The 11942-nt window shown below is 35.8% G+C and overlaps 1 protein-coding gene across 1 annotated transcript in view; it reads left to right on the top strand.

Annotated features, from left to right (window-relative positions):
- The window catches only part of LOC115216658 (polypeptide N-acetylgalactosaminyltransferase 5), a 43586-nt gene that overhangs the window by 5375 nt on the left and 26269 nt on the right, over positions 1 to 11942 (top strand). Inside the window, exons 2-3 of the mRNA XM_029786161.2 lie at positions 4799 to 5413; positions 11450 to 11603. Coding sequence (XP_029642021.1) covers positions 4936 to 5413; positions 11450 to 11603 — 632 coding nt within the window. The 5' untranslated portion in view covers positions 4799 to 4935. The remainder of the gene's footprint in view (positions 1 to 4798; positions 5414 to 11449; positions 11604 to 11942) is intronic.

Raw genomic sequence — 11942 nt, 5'->3', positions numbered from 1 at the left:
GTGAAAGTGAAGAGAAGAGCCTTTGTAAATAGATCCAATTATATGATCACCGGTAATATGAAACCGAAAAGAATGTGGAATCTTAGACTTCAATAAATGACTTCCACTGTACGTTAAGAAATCTTTTCTCGCGTACATGAACAGAATCGTATATATACGTATACATACATACACACATACATACATACATACATACATACATACATACATATGTATATATAGGCGCAGGAGTGGCTGTGTGGTAAGTAGCTTGCTAACCAACCACATGGTTCCGGGTTCAGTCCCACTGCATGGCATCTTCGGCAAGTGTCTTCTACTATAGCCCCGGGCCGACCAATGCCTTCTGAGTGGATTTGGTAGACGGAAACTGATAAGAAGCCCGTCATATATATGAATATATATATATGTATGTGTGTGTGTATGTGTTTGTGTGTCGGTGTTTGTCCCCCTAGCGTTGCTTGACAACCGATGCTGGCGTGTTTACGTCCCCGTCATCTAGCGGTTCGGCAAAAGAGACCGATAGAATAAGTACTGGGCTTACAAAGAATAAGTCCCGGGGTCGATTTGCTCGACTAAAGGCGGTGCCCCAGCATGGCCACAGTCAAATGACTGAAACAATTAAAATAGTAAAAGAGTATCATATATATATATATATATATATATGCACGTACCTATGCTTGTATATATATGTATATGCATGTGTGTATATGTGTATGTGTGTGCTTGTGTATGTGTGTGTGTGTGCGTGTGTGTGCGTGTGCGTGTGTGCGTGTGTGTGTGAGTGTGTGCGTGTTGTCTTGTTTGATATTTCATATTTCAAGTTTTGTTAGTGTTCGTGTTTAAACAGCTGGTATCTTAATATTTACATTCAGGATTGATCTTTTTAATGGACACTACCATTATAATCTTTCAATCTCGTGTTCCTGTTTGTTTTATTTTTTTGGCCTTTTTTCTTTTACTTTTCACCGTATGTACACGTGTGCGCGAGTGTCTGTTTGTGTATGTATATATAAATGGGTATATGTAAATATATGTATGTATGTATATATGTATGTATGTATGTATGTATGTACGTATGTATGTATGTATGTATGTATGTATCTATGTATGTATGTGTATGTATATATATATATATATATATATATATATATTATATATATATATATATATACATTTACATATATACGTATACATAGACATATATATATATATACCTACATATATGCATATATATACATACATGCATATATATACATACATACACATATACGTACATACATACATACGTACATATATGCATACATACATACATACATACATACATATATATACATTTATATATATATGTATACATAGACATATATATATATATATACCTACATACATGCATATATATACATACATACACATATACGTACATACATACATACATACATACATACATACATACATACATACATACATACATACATACATACATACATACATACGTGCATACATACATATGTACATATATTTTAATCTTTTACCAGTTTCTCTCGCTTGATTGCATAAGTACAGATAGAGAACCTTCAAGATTTTCGGTCAGTTTTAGCAATTCCAGTACCTTCATGTTTTTGAGGAAAACTAAAAATTAAATCAAAGTGAACATCTCAGTTACTGCTGAAATCTTACGTGTCAGATCCGTTTCTGTCAAATCGATATAAGGAGTATTTAGCCAACATGCTCATGAGTAAAGAGTACTCCTAAAATCTTATAAAACCTAATGGATGGATAATCGTGCAAATTAATGTCAAATGGCTCATTCATTCTATGAGAACAACGCACGTTTTTGTGCCTAACAGGGATACAATGGCAGTATGGCTAGAACTTACACAAGTTAAGGTGACGAGCTGACAGAATCGTTAGCACGCTGGGCGAAATGCTTAGCCGTATTACGTCTGCCGTTACGTTCTGAGTTCAAATTCCGCCGAGGTCGACTTTGCCTTTCATCCTTTCGGGGTCGATAAATTAAGTACCAGTTACGCACTGGGGTCGATAAAATCGACTTAATCCGTTTGTCTGTCCTTGTTTGTCCCCTCTGTGTTTAGCTCCTTGTGGGTAGAAAAGAAATAGGTATTTCGTCTGTCTTTACGTTCTGAGTTCAAATTCCGCCGAGGTCAACTTTGCTTTTCATCCTTTCGGGGTCGATAAATTAAGTACCAGTTACACACTGGGGTAGATATAATCGACTTAACCCGTTTGTCTGTCCTTGTTTGTTCCCTCTATGTTTATCTCCTTGTGGGTAGTAACGAAATAGGTATTTTGTCTGCCGTTACGTTCTGAGTTCAAATTCCACCGAGGTCGACTTTGCCTGTCATCCTTTCGGGGTTGATTAATTAAGTACCAGTTACGCACTGGGGTCGATATAATCGACTTAATCCCTTTGTCCTTGTTTGTCCCCCTCTATGTTTAGCCCCTTGTGGGCAATAAAGAAATAAGAACTTACGCAAGTTAATTAATGGAACTATGAGTGTGCTTAGAGAGCGAAGAGACTATTGATTGGATGATAGAATGAATCACGTGTCATCGAACGGACGTTTGTGGAGATAGATGTGAAGTGAGGGAGGGAGAATTCGCTATGTACATGTCTGTACATGCGTGATAGTGCGTGTGCGTGTGTGCGTGCGTGTGTGCATGTCTGTGTGTGCGTGTCTGTGTGCGTGTGCGTGTGTGCGTGTGTGCGTGTGTGCGTGCGTGTGTTTGTGTGTGTGCGTGTCTGTGTGCATGTCTGTATGTGCGTGTCTGTGTGCGTGTGCGTGTGTGCGTGTGTGCGTGCGTGTGCGTGTGTGCGTGTGTGCGTGCGTGCTTGTGTGCGTGCGTGTGTTTGTGTGCGTGCGTGTGCGTGTGCTTGTGTATGTTTGTGTGCGTGCGTGCGTGTGTGTGTGTCTGTGCGTGTACACCAGTGTGAGTGTGCGGAAATTTAAAATTTGGTGGAGTAGAATTGCGAAGGCGAGCGACCAAGTGTTTATAATGATTATCGTAGCATAATGAACGCGGGTTCAATTCCTAAACCAGTACAGCACGTGTATGCATGTCAGAGTGTGCGTGTTTGTGTGTTAGTCTGTGCGTGCTAGCATGTTGCATATTCTTATATATTAGCTTTCTGTACACATACACACACACACACACACGTATACACATATACACACACACACACACGTATACACGTATACACACACACACACACACGTATACACGTACACACACACACACACACGTATACACATATACATACATAAAAGTATAAATACAGACACGCAAACACATGAATATGAAGAATATCACGTGACCGACCAGTCCATCAGATGTAGTTACACATCGCTGGTCACAATGTCTTCGCATTGTTTTAGCCTTCAAATGACGCCACCCCGCTGGCTAAGCGACCAGGCCAACAGAAGAAAGAGTGAGAGAAAGAGTGGTGAAAGAGTACAGCAGGGATCACCCACCCTGCCGGAGCCTCGTGGAGCTTTTAGGTGTTTTCGCGCAATAAACACACACAACGCCCGGTCTGGGAATCGAAACCGCGATCCTACGACTGCGAGTCCGCTGCCCTAACCACTTGGCCATTGCGCCTCCATATGAAGAATATATATATACAAATGTATACACTATGCTTATGTGCACATGTGTGTGTGTTGTGTGTGTGTGTGTGTGTGTGTGTCTTTCTTCGTGTGCACGTAGAGTTAATTAGCAAGTGAGAGCGTGTCGCATTTAGAATGACATAACGCTAATATCTAATACCATATTTAGTCTCTGTTTTACAAGTCATGATTTGAAAAGAAATGCAGTTACTTTTTTATAATTAGAATGTCCTTCTGTGCGTCATACAAGGTGGATATCTTGTACATACTGTGACCATAGAGAGATATGGATTTAGGTTCTGGAAGTGAAACAGTGTCTGTTGCAGATATTTTGGTATGTTACACTGGAAAACATAGTTCTCCAATCTATTAATTTGCCTGTTGAGATGATCAACCAGGCTTGTATGAGAAAACTAGCAGTATCGCCCGGCGTTGCTCGGGTTTGTAAGGGAAATAACTATATAAGCATTTTTAGAGATGTAAAGTATAATAGCCATCTCAATATGGCTAACCACAAAGGGGGGATGTTACTGTAGCTTTTTACGTTCTGAGATTTAATAATAAATTTTTAGAGAGTTACTGCCCTTATATATGCCAAAAATGCATTAAAAATGGGGAAAATTGATGGTAAATTTTTTTAAAATCGTAGACTCATCGTAGACGCGCGCTAATACCCAGAAGGGCTCGATATGAATCACGACTATAAGATACCCGCTTTTGGTTACACTGCACCGCAAAATGTGGGAGTAGTTAGGAATGTAAATCGTAGGAGACAGACAGCACACAACCTCCTCACTTTTATATATTAAGATTATGTGTAGCATCCTAGCACCCTATTTGCTGACATATTTGGCTTCCTTCTTTTATTCATAAACAAGGGAGTGAAATAATTGAAACTTATATTTCCAAGAACATTTTCTTTCTTTTGATTTTAAAAGCTGTATATCTTGCTTTATCTGCCCTATAAAATGCATTTTATTTTAATCCCAGAAAATTATGTTTTATGTTACTGATAATATCTTTGTGTCTTTTGTATAATAAGGATATTTATTACTTACCCTGAGTAAAATCCGACTAAAAGTGAATGTATAAAGCTCATCACAGACACCAAACGTACAAATCGGAATATGTATTTTATTTAATATTCAATTATTTCGTTTTCTTTCTTCTTTCAGATCCCACAATTTCTATAAACTAAAATCTACCCCAGAAGTTTTCACTTCGTTTTACCCAACAAAAGTGTTTTAAGAGATGCTCCTTTGAAATACCATCGCGTCCTGCCCAGTTCCGAAATAACTTTTAATAACTCAATATGACTTTGAAATACAGAGCAGTATTTCGAATTATCTTTACATACCGTGTAATTTTCATTGTCTTCTTGTTGTGGTTAATTTCAAACATAATTTTCTTTCGTAAACTATTACCAATGACTAATTACCAATACAAAGAAATTCCCATGGGTTTGACCAGAAATGAAAGTGAACGTTTAGAAAAACTGAGTGAAAAGTTGAGAAAATTGGAGAAAATAGACTTTGACGGAAAGCATTATAACGAATACAAAAACTATTCGCAAGGTCAGAGAAAAGAGAGAAATAATTTTCTCATAATTGATGACGAGAAAAGCGAAAGTAAAATATTCCCTGATAATAAAGGACGAATTATTGCTCCAAACCCTCGGCAAATCAATAATAATCACATTAAGAAAAAAGAAGACATTTTGATCCACAAAGGTGAAATACAGAAGTATGATATGGATTTATTACAAGATGTTGCGGAAGAAAATTACCCAGGTAGAAAATCTTTATTCATTCAGCTGATGCTTTTAGACAAATAGTTTTCATGTAATTAAATCAATATTTATACTTTTTCGTAATGTTCACTAATGCTGTGCTTATAAGAAAACTTATAGAAGCTATCACTGGTTGTAAAATGAGCCGAGAGTTCGCATCCCAGTTATCCACTTTATTCAAATATTCTTATTTCAGAAGGGATCATATGAAAAGCATGGGCGTCAAAATATAATTACACCAATGCAATTGATTTTCTGTGTGGAGCTTAGGTTGTTTCTCTCATAAACACACACATCGCCCGGTCTAAGATTCGAATTCGCGATCCCTCAACCGCGAGTCTGCTGCTCTAACCACCAGGCCAGTGCCTCCACTGGGCTAGTGTTCTGATTGACTGACTTCCTGAGTGCATCTCTTGCATATCACACATTCTCTTTACATACTTTTGTTTGGCAGAAGTAGTTGGTAATCTACCTGGAGACGTTCTTTACTTATCAACTGTTTTGGTTACTTGTTTTTTTTTATCTGGAGGTCTGGTTGGTTGATTTAGTTGCCAAATACCTTGGCCACTTGATTTTGTCTACACACAGACCCCCCCCACACACATACATATGTATACATACATACATACAATAGTAATGAAGAGTGAGGAAGAGTGCTCAAAACCACATTGATGGATATTAATTTTTTTATTTGTGAGTTATAAAGGCAACCAATGGTTTCATGTGAAAGCGAACCTCTTGGGATGAGAATACACAAGGTTATGCCAGACTATACGGTATTTCAAAATAAGTACACAGGTTGGGTTACTTATGACAATATCGTAATTGTTATCTAACTTTCATTGAAATAACAATTATGGATTTTTTCAGTCGTAGATATGATAGCTTTCTATATCACTACCAAGAATTTCTTGAACATTTTAAGAACTCTCCAAACACATTTATAAAACAGATTAAACAAAATACGGAGTTTATGAGGTGGATAACCGCACACATAATAAACTGAAAATCAATAGTATAACTAAAACATATAAAGAAAACGAACCCTTTGACTTACACCTTAATCAAGGTGCCTCGTGGAGCTTTAGGTGTTTTCGCTCAATAAACACTCACAATGCCCGGTCTGGGAATCGAAACCGCGATCCTATGACCACGAGCCCGCTGCCCTAACCACTGGGCCATTGCGCCTCCACTAACACCGATATAGCCATTATAATGAACTCAAAGAAGCCATGATAATACCGATTGGGTGAAAAGGATGTTGCTATGGGAATGATGAAGCAGAGATAGCAAATCAAGTTAGACTTTACATTTTACTTACGCTTAACAATGAAACAGAAGTCAGCATAGGGTAATATAGGGACGATGGTCTAAATTATTTTTTTAATAAAAAATGAAATTTTAAAAATAAAAAATGATATTTTTTGCTCAGTTTTTTGTAGTATGGCCTTTTAAAGTCCATTTTTGAATAAATTATTTTAATAGCAAGATTATTTAATAAAATATTTTATTTTTTTCATTTTGTTTCTATGAGCAGTACTGAAACATGTATAGGGCTGTTCAGAAAAAAGCAAAGGACAAAAATTCAAAGATTTTAACAATTTTCACTATTTTAAAATTTTCAAATATGGAGTTAATGATTTTCATGCTAAAAATGACTTTATTTATAATTTATTTATTAATTTTATTGTAAATAGAATGTAATTATTTGTGACTTTGTCTCTATGAGCAATACTGAAGTCTGTAGCAAGGCTGTTCAGAAAAGGCAAATGCTCATCATCATCATTGTTCGACCGTGGTCGAGACAATGGAATTTACTATGTTACGCCAGACTTCACGGTCCATCATAGCATTACGGAGGTCCTGTTGCTGGATGCCTGTATCCCTGGAGATTACATCAGGGTAGGAGAATGTGCGCCGTCTGGTATTGCGAATAGATGGCTTCCAGAGGAGAAGAGTAGAAATTACTTCTTTTTCAGCTCTACAACAATGTCCAGCAAACTGGACTCTCCTACCTTTCACAAGAGATGACACAGGCAAATGCTACTTGTAATTATATTCTATTCAATATTAATTTAATTTAATTAAAATAAAGTCATTTTATTAAATCTCTATCCTCATTTGCTTTTCATTATTTTAAAAATTCTTTAAATATATTCATTTGTAACGTTGTCTCTGTACAGTACCAAAATTACAGTACGTACGATATGTCCAGAAAAGGCAAAGTTGCAATGATAATCGTTTATTTTTAATTTAATTTCTAAATGAGAATTAGTCAAATGAGAAAAATCAAAGTTTTGCTTGAATTTTCTTCGGAAATTTTAAAATTCAAAATGACTGCAAAAAATGGTAATGTTATAGATTCTTAATAAAAAAATTACTATTACTGCAATGGCTGTAAAACACTGGACTTACCAATGAAAAATGCGGACGAATGCTAACTATATTCTTAACAATTAAACCTGGAAAGTTAGAGGACAAGAAAAAACACATTAAAATTAGTGCTTAGAATATTGCTGCTAAAATAAAAATAAAATTTTTTTAAAAATTAATTCATTTAGTACAAAAATTAAATTAAAATAAAAAAGGAAAAGTGAAATTAATTGAATTTTTAAAAAATATGAAAAAGTACCAAAAGGTACTTTTTAATTTTAATTTTAGCAGCAAACCAATAGCCACAAAAGCACTATCTTAATGAGCTGACAAGGGAGACAAGCTCCCTACATATAGGCGCAGGCGTGGCTGTGTGGTAAGATATATATGTACAAAACTGAGAATGTGTGTCTGTCTCTCTGTCTGTCTGTGTGTTTCCCTAAATCTTGAGAACTACACAACCAATTTCATTCAAATTTTACACATGCCTTTCTTAGGGTCCATGTAGTTTCATGGGCAAAAAAAATGTTCAACGTCTAGCCTAGGGCGGGCCCACAGCAATATCGTATCTTCTCCACTATTTCAGTCTTACGTGTTAAAAGTGAAACAAAAACATCTCCCTATTGTATGTATATGGGTATATATATATATAGATAGATGTATATACATATATAGCTCTATATGTATACATGTATATGTATAGATGTATTTCTATAGATATACATATATGTCTAGATGTATATATATATATATATATATATAGAGAGAGAGAGAGAGAGAGATGTACAAGTAATATGTACACACTAGCAGTATCGCCCGGCGTTGCTCAGGTTTGTAAGGGAAATAACTATAAAGCATTTTTAGAGAGTTATAGCCAAAAAGTAGCAAAAAAATGGAAAAAAAATGATGGTAAATTTTTTTTGAGAGTAAAAAAAGGTCGAGTTGCGTCCCCTAGACAGTCTGTGGTTGTGTTTCTGATTCTCGACCCCATGTCGAATTTATCGATTTTTTTCAGAACTGGGGGAACTTTTCAAAATTTTCGCTGCGTTAGTTTTGAATTATGACATTGGGCTATGTGTGTGTCAAGTTTCATCAGAATCGGTTGAAAGCAGTGGTCAGGGTGAGGGTACAACCAAACAGACACACAGAAACACACACAGACAAACTGCCGTTTATATAGAGAGATATATATATATACACATATATATATGCATACATATATACACCCATGCACATATACACAAACACACACCCGCGCACACACACACATACATAAGTGCAGGTGTGGCTGTGTGGTAACAAACTTGGTTACAAAACACATGGTCCTCAGTTCAGTCCCACTGTGTGGTAACTCGGCATGTGTCTTCTGCTATAGCATGAGACCAACCAAAGCCTGGTCACTGGATTTCGTAGACAGAAACTGAAAGAAATCAATTGTATGTATATGTATGAATGTATGTAAGTCTATGTGTGTGTTTTCGTGTTTCTCCATCATCCCTGCTTCACAACTGGTGTTCCTTTATTTACATCCCCATAACTTACTGGTTTCACAAGAAGAAACTGATAGAATAAGTACCAGGCTTATCAAAATATAAAAAAGCATTACGAAATGTCTCATATTTTTGTTTGCCCACTCAGTTGTATCTATCAATTTATCTTTGTGTGTGTGTGTGTGTGTGTGTGTATGTGTGTGTGTTTGTGTATGTGTGTGTGTGTATACATATACATATATACATATATGTATACACACACACACACACATATATATATATATATACGCACAAATATATATATAACATAGTTTACTTCAAGTAACGACTAGGGTAGGGTAACTGACTGCTTATTGTGATCATTCGTCTTTTGGTTTCCTGTAGCTTTGCTTTCTTTTACAAACCCAGTGAACAGATATTTCTTATTTCAAAGAAGTTCAAACAGTAGATATAAGACGCAAGTTAAAAAGATTTTCAACAATTCAACTTCTCTGGTTGACATTAAGATGCCCACCCCCCAACAGGGGCCTTAACTCTCACATTTTAGAGCTCCATGACCTTCATTTTTCAGGAACAAAATCTTTTTAACAGGTTCAATAAAAATTGAATTTTGGAATATGCGCATAAAAATCAGTAGTATGGGATACATGTGGCACTATTACAAATTTTTAAGGGTGTGTAAAGAGGGAAATAACCCTCATCTGCAATTTTGATGAAATTCGAAACATAGATATTCCAGTTCATTACAGAAAATATATAACAGAAAAGTCTAATTCTTCAATTGAATGTAACCGGGCAACGCCGGGTTTCTCTGCTAGTTTTGCTATAAATTATAAATCTGCATGGAGGGTAAGGATGCAGAAAAGTATCAACCTGCTGGAAATAAGAGTTAAATTATAATTTATAGCTAAATGATACTTCTTGCCTGCGAACCACCTATGTTACTACTGATGGTACCATCAAGTTAAAGTTTTTTCCACAGACGAAAATAACAGTAGTGACATCTTATTTGAAAACTTAGTGTTTGAATGTTTTGTTTATAAATATTTCTGCACCATGTGCTGTGTTTTTGGCGCAGAACAAAACCAGTACACTAACGGAATATAACATGGCGGTCTTGAATTTTTACTAGGTGGTCTGCACTGTTGAGGCTCAAGGATTAAATTTCCAAAAGCCGAAACTAGGGTATGGAGTTGTCCTAAATGGCATAATCTTTCATAGTTATGCTTTTGAATGTATTAATTCTTTCCGTTTCCTCGTCTACTGTTATTTCTTTGTTATTTTGGTGCTTTACGGTGGTTTAATAACGACTTTAACTCTTATTTCCAGCAGGTTGATGCCTTTCTGCATCCTTACTCCAGGATCGCTTTCTCAGAACATTTTGGTAGATATGCCATTTATCATCACCTGTCTCAATTTGCTTTAAAAAAGGCACGTTTTCATTCCGTTTGTAAAGCGAATCACAGACAGAAATGCGATCCAAAAGGTTCTTCTCACTCAACTCATTTGGTACCCAAACATCGTAGCGATTTGTGCACCCAAGCTTTACCAGGTGCTCATGAACGACGGATTTTGATAGGTTGAGGCTTTCTGCCAATTCTCAGGTTGTGCAATGTGGGTTATTCTCAATTAGTGAGTTGATTTGGTCATCATATGTTGTGGATGGTCTGCCTGATTACTCTTTATTAATAAGGCTACGATCTCCAGCTCGGAACCTTGCGAATCACTTCCGTACAGTTCTTTCGGATAAAGAAACATCACTATAAACTGCGCATATTTCTTTGGTTGCTTGTGAAGCATTTTTTCCTTTACGGAATAAGAAAAGCATCAAGTGCCGAAAATGAACTTTCTTATCTTCCATTTTAAAGGGTTACAGAATTTACACAGGTTATAGGAACATGAACTTTCTTCCACGAAAAGATAGATTAAACTGTGCTCTAAATGGAGGTATAGTCAAATCCTATCTTATGGACTCAAACATGTTCTAAAATAAGTCGAATGGTAAGCTACTGTAAATCGGCACGAACTTTCCGGATAACCCAATATAAGTAACTGGATTGCATTTATGTTAATAGACTAGTACTGTCAGAAGAATCTTTGCGATTCCCAATTGTTTCAATTTATGTTTCTTATTTTTAATAACACGCATAATTCGACTTATTTGTTCTATTTAGGAAAAGGCGGGGCCGGAGTCAGCATCAATGTTGAAGAACTGACAGCTTCTGAGAAAGAAAAATTTTATCTCGGCTTGCAGCGAAACCAATTTAATCAATACGTAAGTGATATAATTCCCCTGAACAGAGATGTCGGAGAAGTTCGGGAACGAGGGTAAGTCGAGAAATCATATCAAATTTATTGTAATTTAGGTATTTGAAGAAATTATTTGAAATATCGCGTGCAACGTTTCATGAGGTCAAAAATTATATTTAACCATACAGTGTATCCTACAAATTTCATAATCATTCACACGCAAACGTATAATATGTATGTATAAATACGTATAAGGATTTACATATATGCACATACACGTGCATATATTTTTATATATGTGTGTGTATGTGTGTGTGTACGTATGTATTATGTATGTATGTATGTATATATATATGTATATATATATATATATATATATATATAATATATATATATATATATATATAAAACAAAGTG

The sequence above is a fragment of the Octopus sinensis genome, linkage group LG10, assembly GCF_006345805.1.
Source record: "Octopus sinensis linkage group LG10, ASM634580v1, whole genome shotgun sequence".
Taxonomy (NCBI): domain Eukaryota; kingdom Metazoa; phylum Mollusca; class Cephalopoda; order Octopoda; family Octopodidae; genus Octopus; species Octopus sinensis.
Note: the sequence above shows the minus strand (reverse complement) of the source record. Positions and strands in the feature narration are given on the sequence as shown.